The following is a 17,323-nucleotide window of genomic DNA, read 5'->3' as shown; positions in this document are numbered from 1 at the left end:
TGATTCTAAGGGATAGCTCCCAGACCAAATGCAAATTTAACTAGATTTTATGAAACCAAGCCATTTAGTCAAAGATGAGATTGAGACATAAATAATGCCTTCACTTCAGTTGTATATTGTTAGGCACACACCTGTCCAACAGGCATTGGAAATGTGCAGTGTGGAACTTCACCAAAAAGAGATACTGATGACAATGGAAATTAAAAAATGAGACTTGCTTTCAAAATAACTTTTATTCATTGCCAAAGTGTACTGAACTGATGGGTGGTCCTTATTTCTATTTACCCACGATATACTCAATAGATATCACTGCCATATCTCATCAGTACATCTCAAGGAAATTAACTTAAAATAAAATTACCTAGATATGTATCCACCACTCTCAGTCAACCACCAGCCAGCCGGGATTACAGAATACACAGTTACATGCACCAGCTAATGACTCGGCTGCAGTCAGGAAGCCCCCTCACAACAATTACAACCAATAATCCACGCCATGTGCTGGGCTGAGCCCCTTGCACTTCTGTTTCACTCAGTTCTGAGCCATTTATTCACGTTATCAATACTTGTTTACATTCTCCATACAGAAGTAATAACAAAACTGAAATGGCTCCTATGAACCTCTCCTGATCTTTCATAGATCTCCAGATGTACAAGAAATCATCCATAGCTAATTTTCTTTTATTACTGGGTACAAAGTTAACAACCCTACATTTGTGTCTGCACCACTGTGTACGACATTCACTGAACAAAACTGAAAGTTAATTTGAACACTTTGAAAATGTATATAAACTGTGAACATGACTTACAGTATTCTATAGCAAAACGGGATGGTGCAGCAAGTTTTGCAGAGAAATCCATTGTCCACTGGGGTTGCCCCATTGATTGTGCTACTTTTTGGGCATATGTTGCCTGAATAGTGGTGTTATTGGAGATGGCCCAAACTATCCAGGCCATTTATTAAATGAGCAGATTCTGAAAAGTATTCACTAAATCTCACTTGGGTAACACAAGGTTTACAGTTGTCTGGGTTTTCCTTGCTTGCAATCTGGAAAATATAACCTTGTAGGGTTTTGGTGCAGACAGTGATCAGCGGAGTAACCTTTGTGACTATTGTTTAGGGATTTGTAATTTCATTAACTTCGCAATGGCTCTCTTGGGCCATTCACTACAGTCATGTTCTAAACTGCAATGCAGCATACAGTGGTGATGCAATATGGACAGTTCTGAGTGATATAATTAGTCTCCAAATGGAGATATACTGAGTCAAACATCAAAATACATTTCAAACTAATAAATATGGAGCTGTCTCTAAGGGCTCATTTGATGTAGCTTGCTGTCGTCAGCCATAGGCAAGTTGGCCATTACACCACACACCCACAAACCTGGAACACAAACCTTGCAACTTGCATTGCACTTTCTACACCAGCAGCTTCAAAACTGAACAGTAAGACAGGTTGTACATTTACACAAAGCAAAAAGAAAACACCCAAACAGGGTGACACAAATGCAACAAACAAAATTCCAATTTAATCTCCCCTTTTCTCACCTTCCCTACTCAATTAATCTGTCTATAAATAGAAAACAGATGTAAGCAGAATTTGCTTAAAGCATTAGGAATTTGTTTTGATCTGTGAACTGCAGTTATGAATGTAACTACATACTCCACACCCTTTTGAAGGTGAAGGCAGAATAACAAAAACTGCAATACTGGCCATCAGTCTTTAGTGTATAGAATTTAGATTTTTTTATTTAAAAAAATTAATGAGAACATATAAGAAAATTAACTAGTTCTATTTTGGAAAACAATATTCAAGTCTCCTTCAGTAAGACAAACCTTGCCTTAGGTTTAATCAAAATAGCAGCTTTGTACTATGCTGATAGGTCAACATTTTTTGCTAGACATCTGAAAACAGTGAACAAAAAGGCTACCAAAATGATAACTGTACCACATTACAATATAGACAAGAAAAAAACAAAACATAGCCTAACAACATACTGTTCCAAAGAACCTGCAAAATGACTCATTTCAAAATGCGCAAAAGTTAAATCTCATTCCTTTTAAGTGGTGACATTTTGGTGAGTAGCAAGTGTTGAGTTTTGTTTATCTTTCACATCAGTGCAAAACAAGTTTGTAACTAGAGTGCAGATCTTCAGTAAAGGAAGTGTTGCATTTTTAAAAATAGCTTACTGTGTGGTTAAAGGCTCACGGTCACTAGGATTTTCTTCAAGGGGAAAGCTACAATCTGGACTGTAAACGAAACTGCTTTCTCTCTTCACCCTGTTCCATTCCTTAAATGAACACAGGTCATTACAGTGGAGGACCAATGCTGGCATAATGACACTATCATATTGCCAAAAGCCTGAATCTATTATGGAGTCTGCAACATGAGGGCTCTGGTCTTCTTGGAACAAGAGGACTTTTTTAGAGGTTTGCATCTATCTGAAGAAAACCATCAATGGAACAACAGACATGTAACAATCTCAAATTAATTATGTAGCTATATCAAATTGTACAAGTTGTCACAGCATTAACATGAATATTCCTTGTTTTCTCTGAACATTTCAAATAATAAATAGAATTCTCAGCTAAACCAAAGAGCTGGGTTCTGAATGCATGATTTTGTTCCTACTTAATCATGTAGGTATTATTTTTGTTCAAAGCTACTTAACATCTTATTACAAACAGATCCATGGTAACAGATTGTTATGAGATTCCACCTCAGAAATACAATGGATCCAACACAGAAATATTGTCCTTGTAGAATTATCGGGAAGGAAACAGTTTCCTCTTCAATACTGGTGAAGTCTGATGCCAGCTTTGTCTACAGGGTGACTGTATATTGCAGCAGCTTCTGGCCAGCAATCACAGTGTAAAGTCTAGTCCATGGATTCAACATTCCTGTTCAAATCACTCCCAGGCTTGGGTTGGGAACTCATTGACATCTGTCATTACCTCAATTGGTACTTCCTTGTGATTGTACATCAACTTCAGCCTCATCCTCAATGGGTGCTTCAAAAGCAAAACAACACTTTAGATCAGACTTCAGTATTAGACACAATTACTGTATCTCATTGTTTCCAGGAAACTTCAAATGGAAATGAAAATTCACTCCACAATATGAACTTGGTGCTTTATGATTATCCCAATAGCAGAAACAATTACTGTACAAGGCAAGGCATCAAGCTCAGTTACGAATGGTTCAAATGGAACAAAGACATAGTTCCTGCCACTTTTATATGAACTCCACTGAGCTGCTGCCGTTGTAGTTCATGAACCTGTGTGGGCTGGAATCTTGCTGTGTAATGATGACATAATCTGTTTTCATACTATTAATGGGGGGGGGGGGGGAATAAATACAAGCCAGGGTATCAGTGATAATAGCACTGCTTTTCATTGTGTCACATCTTTATATCCACTTTCAAGCAAACAAGACCTCATCTTAATGTCATGTCCAGCATGGGGCTGAAGTGCCAGGCTAGAATATTGAAGAATATCAAAGGGAACGCTAATAGATTAACACTCCTCGGACACATTTTTTGTTTTGTGTTCATTGAGGTACAGACGCTCAGAAGAGGACAATCTCAGTGCAAGGTTTGCCAGTCTTGAGAGAGTCCAGAGCCTTTGAAAAGTGTGGATAATGAAATAAGCACCCTCATCAGTGACATTGAAAACAAAACACTGGACAAACTCAGTGCATTAAGCAGCATCTGTAGAAGTCTAAGGTATAAATTTACATTTCTGGTTGAAACCCTGCATTTAGACTTAGCGGGACCAAGAAACTCTGCCAGTATGTAGAGAAGTGACAGAAGCTGGGAGGTAACACGTACAACACGCTGGAGGAACTCAGCAGGTCGGGCAGCATCCGTGGAAACAAGCAGTCAACGTCTTGGCCCGAAACATTGACTGCTCATTTCCACAAATGCTGCCCGACCTGCTGAGTTCCTCCAGCGTGTTGTAGGTGTTGCTTTGACCCCAGCATCTGCAGTATACTTTGTGTTTAGAAGCTGGTAGGTGATAGGTGAAGGCACATGAGGAGGGAATGATGAGCTTGTATAGAATCAGATGGGGAAAGAGGATGGGAGGGATGAATGAACCAAGAATAAAAGCTAATGAAACAGAAGGATGTGTGTGGGAGGACACCATTGCTAGAAAGAGGGCAAACGTACAGTGAAAAAATAATGTTCTGCTTGGGTACCTTACAACGCAATGGTATGGACCACCAAATTTTCCAATTTTAGGTAACCTACAATCCCACTGTACTCATCCCACATATACTCATTTGTCTCCCTAGTTTTCTTCTCCTTTTGTTCACCTGTCCCATTCACTCCCCCACCTGGCTCTCTCTGACCAGCATTCCTCCCCATCTAGTTCCACCATCACCTACCATCCTGTCCCATCCCAAACATCCTACTACATACTGACAATTCCTCCTGTTTCCACCCAGTCCTGATGCAGGGTCTTAACTTAAAACTTTGACTTACACCTTTCTTTCCCATAGATGTTGCTTGGATTCTTCCAACATTCTGGTTTTTGTTCAAGATTGCAACATCTGCATGCTTTTTAGTCGTCACCCATTCATGCTGCTGGCCACTGTGTGGAGAATGTCATGGGTGAACACAGCTTTTCAGTAGTGTGGGATGAGGCAGTGGAGAAGGGTAAAATCAACGTTGAAGCATCGGAGTTTCACGTCTTGTACAGATGCTCTATTTCATTATAAACTGTGGGAATAGGGGTGAGAGAGTGTCTTTTCACAACCAACCAACCTATATTTGGTTCCTGCAATAGGGTGATTCCAGCAAAACAGAAGATTATAGTAAATCATAAAGACGAGAAAGTCTGCAGATGTTGGAAATCCAAAGCAACACACACAAAATGCTGGAGGAACTCAGCAGGCCAGGCATCTATGGAAATATATAACTGGTCGATGTTTTGGGCTGAGACTCCTCTTCAGGACTGGAGAAGAAGGGGGCAGACGCCAGAATAAAAAGGTGGGGAGAAGAGGCGGCGGCTAGCTAGAAGGTGATAGTGTGGGGAAGATCAAGGGCTGGAGAGGAAGAAAACTGATCGGAGAGAAGAGTGGGCCATAAAAGAAAAGGAAGGAGAGGCCACTCACAGGGAGGTGGGAAGAGATGAGAGGCCAGAGTGGCGAATAGAAGAGGGAAATTTTTTTTAACCGGAAGGAGAAATCAATATTCATGCTACCCACACAAAATGCTGGAGGAACTCAGCAGGCCAGGCAGTATCTATGCAAAGAGGACAATCGATGTTTCATTCATCAGAATTGATGAAGGGTCTTGGCCCAAAACGTTGACTGTACTCTTTTCCATACTTGCAGACTGGCTTGCTGAGTTCCTCCAGCAGTTTGTGCGTGTTGCTCTTCCACCCTGAGGGTGGCCTCATCTTGGCACAAATGGAAGGCATGGACCCGACATGTCGGACGAGAATAGGAAACGTAATGAAAATGTTTGGCCACTGGGAAGTTCCAATTTTGGCAGATGGAGTGGAGGTGCTCAATAAAGTGGTCCGTCAATTTACAACAGGTCTCATCAAAGTAGAGGAGGCCTCATTGGGGGCACCAGACACAACAGATGCTCCCATCAGATTCGCAGGTGAAGTGTTGCCTCACCTGGAAGGACTGTTTGGGGCCCTGAATGGAGGTGAGGGAGGAGGTGAATAGGCAGGTGTAGCACTTTGGCCACTTGCAGGAATAAGTGCCAGAAAGGAGATTAGTGGGGAGGGACAAATGGACAAGGGAATCACGGAGGGAGCTACCCCTGCAGTAAGTGGAGAGGGGGAGGTAAAGTTATGTTTGGTGGTAGAATCCCTTTGGAGATGGCGGAAGTTGCGGAGGATGATGTGTTGGCTTCAGAGGGTCATGGGGTGTCAGGTAAGGACAAAAGGAACTCTACCACTGTTAAGGTGGTGAGAAGATTACAGTTTGCTCAAAAGGGAAAGTACAGCAAAACATGATTTGAATTCTAGAAAGAGTGGGGAAGCAAGAGGTTCTCTACTGCATTTTCATTGGAAGTTGTCATAGGAGGAAACATCAGAGGAGAGCTCCGATATGCAGAAGGAACAATCCCTTTAGAATATTGAAGCTGAACTCACTTCCTACATTCAGTTAATTGGCTCAAATTATTTTCTTAAAAGCTAAGAAAAGAGATAGATACGGGTGTTCGGCCAGGGGAGATTCTTGTACACCAACTTTATATAGCAATATGTCTTTGCAAGGAATAATACTTTCTGCCCCTTGTCCTTCAGGCAAATTCAAAGTCATAAACTAGTGACACCGCCTGATCAAAGAATCAGCTGGCAGTTCAACAGTTATGGCCTATGATGCTCACTGGTTTTCTAAATAACAACTAAACAATATGTAACTTGTTGGTATGACTCAAGGTAGAAGTAGCGTTAATTTTAAGAAATATTTAGTTAATGTTTAAATAGGGTTGCCACTTTCAACAAAACGATGAATTGGAGTGGGCACTTGCATACATAGAAACTCGATTCAAACAACTGACGGCCAAGGCACATCTACAGTATAACTTATACGATCTGTTTTATTGAACATAAATCAGTTTGATTAACGGTTTAAGTTAATTGGATCAAAACACTTTAATTGGAGTAGGAGTTTTGAATCACTTGGGTGAGGAGAATTATTGAAGAAAAATACATTTCAAAAACAATGTGGAAGATAGTTGCATCAAAATTGATAAACTGATCACAGACTGGGAGAATAGAATACCTACAGGCAGTGGAATGTAACTGTGATCAAGATAGCTGTGGGAATCAGTGGGTTTAAAGTGGATTTCTGCCGAAGAGGGAGAATTGAGAAAGTAATGATTCAGAAGTGGAATACTTCGAGTAATGTAGAAATTGAAAACAAAATCATCTATTTTAGGCTAAAACAGAAACTAATCTGATTATGGTCTTTCAATGTCATCCCAGTACCTCAAACAAACAAACAAAAAAGAGGGGAATGGGTAGTGCTGCAGCAAAAGATGTTTAAAACTTTCCATGGAAAGGCAGGTATATGTTTTGGACCATAGAGTTTCAGTAACAATTCCTATTTCAAGGAAATAGTGGAGTCAAATACAGATGGTTCTAGTTGGATGTGTACAAACTGGAACCAGGGCCCCAAACACATCATTCAGCAGAAAAAGGAATTTTCTTGCCCTTTTTTTTCCACAATTTAATACACTGAATTCAGTACTTGCAACACAGTCTATTTTCTACTGAAGAAAACAAGTTTGAGTGGCTGCTTTTGAGGGAATGCGTTTGGTTGCAAAGACCTTCCAAACACCTTTCATTTAATTGTATCCTTTCTGTCTTTTATCTCCAACAATGTTGCAACACAAGATTATGGAATGGCACATCTTCAGATTGGACACTCTTTACCTGTAAAGATCCAACACAGCACTTTGTTTAAGAATTTCAGACCAAACTCACTGCACTAATTTCTTCCAAATATGTTATTTGAAATGGATTTGCAATTTCTATTTGCACTTACCGCAAAGCAATCTTTATTTATCCTCTTAGCTATTCAACGGATGTGAAACATTCTGCCTTATCTCAGTTCCCCCTCCCTCACCATTTCTTTTTAAATTCTTCTTCTGTAGATCTTTAAATCCTGCAACATTTTTCAGACCTAAAGATCACACTCAAACATTAATTGATCTCTCAATTGATTCTGTGATTTCTAGTTTTTACAGTAGTTGTAAAAACTTCACCTTCCCTTCACTGGTGCTTCTCCTGTAGCAGCCTTTCAAAGCTGCATTAAGCTACACTCTAATCTAAACATGCAAATGAAGCAATTATACATATACCATTGTTAAAAATGTAAATTTTGCATATATTATGTAACAGGTGCTAGAGCCATTGGCAAGAAATGGTTACATTTAACTGCGGCATTCACCAGGTTGTAGGTGACGGCAAGGATGAAAGACCAACCTTTTGTGAATTGAGAACTCGCATCACCTGCGTGACTGCTCCAGAATTCCTAGCAGGAATGGTGCTGCCACTGGGGGACATCAATTGTAGTTGAAAAGACTGCAAGACAGAAACTGGATATAAATGACCATTTCAGACTCTCCATGCCTAACCCCTTCTTGGTCCTATTAGGTTCTTGATTAGTAAAGGCGTCAAAGGTTATGGGGAGATTGGTGTTAAGAGGGATAGTAAATCAACCATGATTGAATGACTGAGCTGAATCACTGGGCTAAATAGGCCAATTCTGCTTCTATTTCTTATGGTCTTATTGTTCCATGGTAAATTTGAGTTGGCATCATTTCTTACCTTAAGAATACAACGGCACATTTCAACCTAAGGTCTCTGAAATGTCTCTATCAGAGTCTTCAGCTGCATCTCATTTTCTGTAGCTATGACCTCACACCCTCTCTTCGACAAAGAACAGAGCTCCCCTTGTTTTCAGCTTCTACCGCATCATTCCCCCTATTCAAAGAATCATCCTTCACAATTTCTGCGAGGTTCAACAAGCTTGCATCACAAGAATTTAAAGGGATAATTTTCTTATGGGTCCTTACTCTGTTCCTCCTCCTCCACCATCTTTTGCTCCTCCTTAGACAAGCAGAGATTCACTTGCACTTCCTCTAATCTAGTGTATTGCATTCATTATTCACGATGGGTTTCTTTTCTACATTTTAGAAACAGATCAAGTGACCAGTTTGTGGAGCATTTATTATCTGCAGGGATGCCAAGAGCTCCTGGTTGCCTGCTACTCTAATTTTCTAGCCCATTCCCACTCAGACCTGTCTATGGTCTCCTGTACTGTTACAAGGGTGTCCAATGTAAGCTTGAGGAAGAGCACCTCCTCCATCTGGACACGCTGAAGCCTGCTGGACTCAATATTAAATTCTAAAACTTTGGATAACTCACTTGCTTTGTTTGTATCAGAAATGACCATTTCTTCTGCAGGTCATGTGATTTTTGGCTCAGTTTAACCTGTTGACCCGGTCTATAACCCTGCATTTGACACATACTCACATATCTATGTACTCTTTAACTTCCCCCATTAACTAGCCAACCAGACTGCCGCTACAACTTACCTCCACAGCACTGTCTTAGAAATTCCCTATGTTCTATCCATTGCATCCTCTCTGCAACTTAAAGCTAGTTATTTTGCCCTCCTAAGTTCAGCAGCAGGGTCTTTGACTTGAAACATTATCTCTGTAACTCTCTCCACAGATACTGCATAACCTGATAAGTCTAGGTGTGTAGCTTTTCATTGATTCTATTGTGTTCCTCTGTTCTACTGTGAATGCTTATAAGAAAATGAATCTCAATGTCACATATATATAGTTTGATAACAAATATACTTTGAAGTGTTTCCAGCATTTTCTGCTTTTATTACAGCAGGACACCTTGTGGCTGTGCAACTACCATACACAATGCTACGGACACATCAAAATGCTGTCATAGGGATTATTAAATCTACTCTGGGAGGCTCCTGGTGTAGTGCCATACAAGCTTGTCTGCCATTCATAATGACACACATAAGATACAAAAACATAGGTGAGAGCAATACTGATGCACAGAAAAGCCGCAAGAACCTCACTAGGAAAACAATTAAAATATTGCAGTACACTCTAGAACAGTAATTAAAATTCCCACAACTAATCCATTGAGAATTAGTATGAATAAGATCCAATGAAATAATACTGAGCCAACAGTATTATTGTTGAAGGAACTCAGCAGACCAGGCAGTATCTACGGAAAAGTGTACAGTTGACATTTCAGGTCAAGACCCTTCAGTAGGACTGGAGAAAAAAAGCTGAGGAGTAGATTTAAAAGGTGGGGGAGGGGAGAGAGAAACATGAGGTGATTGGTGATACCTGAAGGGGGAGGGATGAAGAGCTGGAAAATTGATTGGTGAAAGCAATACAGGGCTAGAGAAAGGGGGATCTGATAGAGGACAGAAGGCTATGGAATAAGAAAAGGGGGAGGAGCACCAGAGGGAGGCGATGGGTAGGCAAGGAGATAAGGCAAGAGAGGGAAAAGAGGATGGAGAATGGTGAAGGAAGTGGGGGGGGGGGCATTATTGGAAGTTCAAAAAATCAATGTTCATGCCATCAGGTTGAAGGCTATCCAGACAGAATACAAGATGTTGTTCTTCTAACCCAAGTGTGGCCTCAACACAACAATGGAGGCGGCCATGGATGGACATATTGGAATGGGAGTGGGAAGTGGAATTAAAATGGGTGGCCACTGGGAAATAAGCTTTTTCTAGTGAATGGAACGTACATGCTTGGCAAAACAGTCTCCCAATCTGCATCAGGTCTCACCGATATACAGGAAGCCACACTGGGAGCACCGGACACAGTATATGACCCCAAGACTCAGATGTAAAGTGTCGCCTCACCTGGAAGGACTGTTTAGGGCCCTGAATGGTAGTGACGGAGGAGGTGTAGGGGCAGGTGTAGTACTTGTTCCGCTTGCAAGGGTAAGTGCCAGGAGGGAGATCGGTGAGGAAGGACGAATGGACAAGGGAGTTGTGTAGGGAGTGATCCCTACAGAAAGCAGAAACTAGGGTGGGGGGGGGGGGAGGCAAAGATGTGCTTGGTGGTGGGATCCTGTTGGAGATAGCACAAGTTTTAAAGAATTGTGTTGACCCGGAGGTCAGTGGAGTGACAGGTGAGGACAAGAGGAGCCCTATCCTTGGTAGGGTGGCAGGAGAATGGGGTAAGAGCAAATGTGCGTGAAATGGAAGAGATGTGGTTGAGAGTAGCATGATGGTGGAGGAAGGGACGCCCCTTTTCTTTGAAAAGCTGGACATCTCCTTCGTTCTGGAATGAAAAGCCTCATCCTGAGAATAGATGCAACAGAGACAGAGAAATTGAGAGAAGGGGTTGGTGTTTTTACAAGTAACAGGGTGGGAGGAGGTATAGTCCAGGTTGCTGTGAGGGTCTGTGGGTTTGTAATAGAAATCAGTAGATAAGCTGTCTCCAGAGATTGAGACAGAGAGAGATCAAGAAAGGGGAGGGACCCTTGCTTTAAATACATGATAGAGGTTAATTAAATTCAAGTAGGGTACCAATATTTTGGACACATATTACACAAATGTAAAAGAAAAGCAATCCATGGCTCAATTACAAAGAGTTTCGGGTACGGAACATATCACATCTACTTCACCAGAGATTCCCTGTGAGAGAGAATTCATTTCTCCTCTCAATATAACAACAGGGGAACCATTTAAAGGGGAATAATGTCTTATGCCCTTGCTTCCCCTAGCTAAAATACAAGGTAGAAGTTGACCCTTAGGCACTTTAAACACCAATGTCAACTGTACATTTCACCATTGGAACCAAAAGTCATACTTTATACCCAGTGACTTTTATGTACTTACAACATAGAAAAATAGTTGCATGGAATTTTTCCAGAGGTGTAATGGAAGTGTCAGAAATGGATGAAGAATAAAGCTACAGGCCAAGGGGATGTTCACATGAGCATATGGAAGGGGGAGAAATAAAGTGCAAAGAAGAAACCTCAAAATACAACATCTAAGCAGCGAGAAGCAAGGTGTTTTAGTAGTCTGAAAAGAAAGGGAGATGTGTAGGTGGGAAATAATTGAAGTTTACAGAGAAGCAATGAAACAGTGGCAAACCATGATGGGCTTAAATAGCAAAAGCTGAACTAGAAGTGACTGACGAACAGAAGTGATGGGGAAAACAGTAGATGGCTGCAGCACACACAAAATGCTGGAGGAACTAAGCAGGTTAGACTGCTTTGAATACGTTGTTTCATGGAAAGTGGAGTGCCAGATGGATATGGATCAGAACTGCTAGTCCATTCACTTTTGTCTTCTATTTGAGCGAAGTTATGGAGGATATGAAAGGGTATGAGTCAAAGGCTTAGCTCAGTAACAACCCAAGAAAGTGGTCTGGAAATGGTATGATTTCAATGACAGGATGATGTCTCTTGAAGGGGCATATGCAAATGGTAAAGCTTCTACATGCCTGCTGCCCTTATCATTTTTGTGGCAGAAATCATGGGTCTCAGAGATCCTGAGTCATTTTGATTATTCACTATGATAGACGAATAATTAATGTTTATGGTGGTGGGTAGGATTTGAACCAGGTTAGGATTGTGTGAGTATGACTATAATCAGGCTGTAGTTCAGATCCCTGGAATAGCTCTCGTATTTGTGAGGAAGATCTTCAAGTCAACTGCAGTTATCAACTTTGCTATTTAGATCAATAATAAGTACAAGTGGCCTGTCCAGTTTTATTCTTACCCTGTTAACTTGATTGCTTTTTTTTTTTTACAAATTTATGGTTTGCTTATCTATTTCAGAGTGCAATATAAAAAAAACAACCACATGGTAGGTCGGAACCAAACAGAGACCAGGATGTGTAAAGGTGACAGTTTGTGATCAAGTTGGGATTACACAATGTGGTAGCTCTAAGAGATTATTGGGTAGCATTTTATAAAATTAAGTTCAGAACATAATTTAAGCTCCATGATAGGTGTGATAGGATTTGAATTGGCTTCTCTGAACTGTTCATCCAGCAACTGAAACCACCTGAATCCAAAGAGAGGGAACCATTTATAAAACATTGGAGGAAGGTGTGTCAGGTTATGGCAGTTGGAGGGTTTGACAGACAATAGGACAGTATAAATTCATCTGATGAAGTGTATTACTGAGACATTGGTGGCAACATTAGCACGCTACAGTTTCCAGTCTCAATGGCAAACACTAGCCAGGAAAATAAAAGGTAATTATTTTCTTGTGTCTCAGCTTCACTTTCACTTTATGCACGTTGACCACCTGAACAACAGACAACCTACTCAAAACTCACCTTTGGTACCGCAGCTTGCAAAACAAAGTTGCTCATATCCATCTCAGTGGAATTTGATGCACGCAGGGTAATGAATAGCATATTTGGGTTTGCTTTGGACCGTTCAAAAGAAAATTCTATTTTCAGCCCATTTTGATTGAATGCGACAATGGAAGGTATACCTGGAACAAATTGCATTTCTTAACTAGATTTAGACATTCAAAAACATTGAAGTGTCATTTATATAATGTCTCATCAGGTCTCCAAACATTCTAAAAATGTGCTATGGATTTTTAAGGGCAATCATATACTCAATGTGGCAGCTATTTCAAAGACAGCAAGATCCTACTGATATTCATATTTATTATTTCTTTACAACAGAAGCCATTTGGGCAATCAAGCTATACCAGTGCTCAAAGCGTTTTGTCAGTTCTTGTTTCCCTGTACTCACACTCACCCTTTCATATGTCATCAATGACCCCTCGATTTTCCTGTCATTGAAGTAAACTAGGACCAATTTACAGAACTTCACTGTCAGCTCCTTGAGGCAGGAACCAAACCTGTGTTATTGGAGGTGTGCAAAAGTCTCCTGCACCATTGTAAGATGGGTGTCTATTTGGCCTGTGGTTAACGGCATCTTCGAGAAATGTTGGTCAGGATACCGCAGGAACCTCTACACAGTCATATTTTGGAACCTCCAACATTCATCGGCACAAGTGAAATTTTAAAACAAAGCCACATTCATCCAACATACAATGCCTCCATCAAGACAGCACTTAGTGCCAGACATAAATATTACAAATCAAAATCACATGCTGGTTTGGAGTATGAACCCATGTCCCAAATTCCAGCAGTGAGCCAAGGTGACTATCAATATATTAAACAGACCCAAGGTACATGATGTGATTAAGAAACATACTCTTAGAAGAAAAATTTCTATAACAAGCAGAAATTTATTATGAGTATTATATTAGAGCATCTTTAATGTTCTGTCAATACAAAAAAAAATATTTCAACATCACAAATTCTCGATTAACAATTTGGACAGAAATTAATTTTCTATAAAAATCTAATTTCATGATTTGCCACCCAACAAAATAATCTTAGCAGTAACTATAAACTTATTTATTTATACTTTCAGACTTCCTTCCTCATTCTTGTGAAAGAAGAAACTATTAGATGGGAAGGATATCACTTACAGAAGTATCCTTACCAGAACTAGTATTTGTAAGTTCAATTATGCTTTGTTGAGTACTAAAGCTAAAACCAAATCATGCCATCATTTTACTTGTTTTTTGATTCAGTTCTGTACAAATTTCAATGGAAAGTAACTAAGCAATAGCTCCCATAAATTTCAAAGTGGATCTTTTAAGTCTGAAATTGGATAGTTTTGTTTTTGTAGCAAGCATCAAAAGAATATACAAGCTAGTGTTCAACATCAGTTTTTGAGCTTTCCAGACTACATATTTAGTTTGCTTTCCTAAGAATTCCATTCCTCAGGTTTGTTACGATGACAAGTCAAATATCATCTGAGTACATACTCAGAATAAATGGAAATTTCACAATATGCTTATGTCACAACCAGCTGGGAAAAGATGGCAAATCACTATTTTTGCACAGTTTATTCCAGTGTGGGGTTTCTTGTACCTTACCTTGCTTTAAACTGGAAGCATTCTGAAAACTGGGAGGAGCAATACCATCTGGAACCAATTGTGGCTGCCCAGCTGACAGACCTGATGACTGCAAGTCTGAAATACATCATAGAATGAGAAAAAAAAATATTTTGGCTTTTTAAAATTTTGTCCATTACAACTTTACGACGCATTTATAATTTGGTGTGTCTAGGGTAATTGTTTTTTTTAATCATTATTCACTGACACTAGACTTTAAATTAAGAAACTATTACCCATACAGATTAGTTAAGCATCAAATGATATGCCTCAATAATCCATTTATTAGGTTGCTTAATGCCTTCAGGTACTAGTTGAGTCAAGATGACAAGGCAGGACTGCATTTTATTCTTCATCATCCATGGGTTAGGTATCAATCACTGAACACATACTTACTGATGCAAAAAAAAACTGCTGGAGGAACTCAGTGAGTCAGGCAAAGGATGTCAAAACATGATCAGGACTGACCAACTGAATTCCTCCTGTTGTTTTGTTCTGCTCCAGATCACAGCATCAGCAGCCTCTTGTGTCACCAGATACTTTCTAATGCTGCTCTTATAACTGCATATATGGGCTAAAACTGCGATGTGATTAGTAATCACTTAGCTGAGGTATCAGATTGCATTGCATGGCTTTAGAGCCAATTCTTGATGAAGATGAAGCACTTCCAAGAGAGAAAGGCAGGAAGAAAGTTCAAGTTCATTGTCATTCAACTATATACATATATAGAGCAAAATGAAACAACGTTTCTTAGGGAGCAATGTGCAAAACACAGTACATATATCACATACCGCACATAAAATAACATCAACATAATATTAACAGACAAAAAAGTATTCTGCAAATGCATATACAAGTTGACATAAAGTGCATAAATGACATATAGTTAAAAATACAAATGTATTATTGTTACTGGGGCTGTGTTCTGGGTGGCAGGGTATTCAGAAATCTCACGATCTGGGGAAGAAGTGGTTACCCAGCCTAACAGTCTTTACTTTTATACTGCTGAACCTTCTGCTTGATGTTAGGAGGTCAAAGAGATTGTGGGATGGATGGGAGGGGTCCCTGAACGCAGCACTTCTGGTGGGTGGGGGAGAAAGAGCTTGATGATTCTCTCAGTAGTCCTCACAATCTGTTGCAGGGTCTTACAGTCAGATGCCTTGACTGCAATGCAGCTGGTTCAGGCACTCCCGATGCTGCTGCAGTAGAATGTGTTAAGAATGAGGGCAGGGAAACTAAACTTGCCTCAATCTCCTCAGGAAGTGCAGGTGCTGCTGTGCGTCCTTGACTAAAGAGGTGATACTGAGGGATCAGGTGAGATCATCTATGATATGCACTCCAGGAAACCTGTTGTTCCTGACTCTCTCCATGAAGCAGCTGTTAATGTGCAGTGGGGATAGGTCAGCCCTCACCTTCCTGAAGTCCACAATCATCTCCTTAATTAATCCATGTTGAGACTCAAGCTGTTGTATTCGCACCAGTCCAGAAGCCACTCTCTCTCTGTATAAGCCATATCATTTTTGTTGCTGATTTAACTTCTAAGAGGTGATAGTATTCAAGCCCTGCCACAATTTTAGTTGATTCAAGTTTAGTCCGGAAATGCCACTTTGTCCTGAAATGGCTTTTCGGAGATCATACTCGGATCTCTTATAACTTTCTTGGTCAACAGACTTGAATGCCTCTGATCGGGCTCTCAGAAAATTGTGGATCTCATGGTTCATCCAGGGCTTCTGGTTCGGGAAGACTGGATGATTTTGTCTGAAATCACCAACATTTAATAAAGTCCGTGACAACCATGGTGTATCCATTCAGATCCACAGAGGAGTCCTTGAACACAGCCCAGTCCATTGACTTGAAACAATCCCGTAGCTGCTCCTCTGCCTCCCATAATCACCTTTGTTGTCCTAATCTCTGGAGCTTTGCTCTTTAGCTTCTGCCTCTATGCAGGTAGGAGAAGGACAGCCACGTGATTTGATTACTGAAATGCAGCCTGGGCAAGGAAAGGTAAGCATTTCTTAGTATAACAGTGGTAGGATCTCTGGTACTACAGGTTATATGCTTATGGCAATTAGGCAGAGTTTTCTTCAAACAACCCTGATTGAAGTCTCCAAATATGATTTGAAATGTGCCAGGATGAACTGTTTCTTGTTTGGAGATGGTGTCATGCAGTATCTCAAACGTTTGATTGAAGTCGGCTGCTGGTGATATGTAAACTGTGGTCAGGATTATGGAGAACTCCCTTGGTAAATAGAACAGACGGCTTTTTACAGTTAGGTATTTAAGGTTGGGGGAACACGAGTTTGACAAAACTGCCACATCAGAGCACCACCGAGAGTATATTATAAAACACACACCTCCACCTTTTGCCTTTTCTGAATCAGCAGTTTTATCCATTCTGCAGACTGAGAAACCTTCTGCTCTGATCACTGTATTTGGCGTGCTGGGAAAAAGCGATGCCTTGCACAGACAGAACACAATGATCTCTTATTTTCAAATGAGAAAATCTGCAGATGCTGGAAATCCAAGCAACACACACAAGATGCTCGAGGAACTCAGCAGGCCAGGCAGCATTTATGAAAGTAGAGTACAGTCGACACTTTGGACCAAGACCTTTCAGCATGGCAATGAATTTTCATCTGCTTAAAGGCGGCATACCTGCTTGATCCACCCAGTCCTTCAAATGATTGTGAAAACTGTAAATCATTAGGTTGATTTAAAACTACTTAGAGGGAATTTACATGCTGCAGATTGCAGTGAGAGCAATTCAACAGAGGTATATATTTAAAAGTCTTGTACGTAGCCTCAAAATGTCGCTGTGGTTCACCAGTGTCATCTTACATTAATAGGCAGGGAGATCT

The 17,323-nt window shown here is 40.4% G+C and overlaps 1 protein-coding gene across 2 annotated transcripts in view; it reads right to left on the bottom strand.

Annotated features, from left to right (window-relative positions):
* Nucleotides 1–214: 214 nt before the first annotated feature.
* LOC140735886 (AP-1 complex subunit gamma-1-like) overlaps nt 215–17,323 on the bottom strand; it is a 161,602-nt gene continuing 144,493 nt past the window's right edge. For both annotated transcript variants that reach the window (XM_073061459.1, XM_073061460.1), the window contains 4 exons: nt 14,448–14,543; nt 12,817–12,977; nt 7,952–8,050; nt 215–3,013 (listed from right to left, as the gene is read on the bottom strand). In XM_073061459.1, the coding sequence (XP_072917560.1) occupies nt 2,912–3,013; nt 7,952–8,050; nt 12,817–12,977; nt 14,448–14,543 (458 nt within the window). In that variant the 3' untranslated portion in view covers nt 215–2,911. The remainder of the gene's footprint in view (nt 3,014–7,951; nt 8,051–12,816; nt 12,978–14,447; nt 14,544–17,323) is intronic.

The sequence above is a fragment of the Hemitrygon akajei genome, chromosome 11 (assembly GCF_048418815.1).
Source record: "Hemitrygon akajei chromosome 11, sHemAka1.3, whole genome shotgun sequence".
Classification (NCBI taxonomy): Eukaryota; Metazoa; Chordata; class Chondrichthyes; order Myliobatiformes; family Dasyatidae; genus Hemitrygon; species Hemitrygon akajei.
This window is presented reverse-complemented; position numbering and strand designations above follow the sequence as displayed.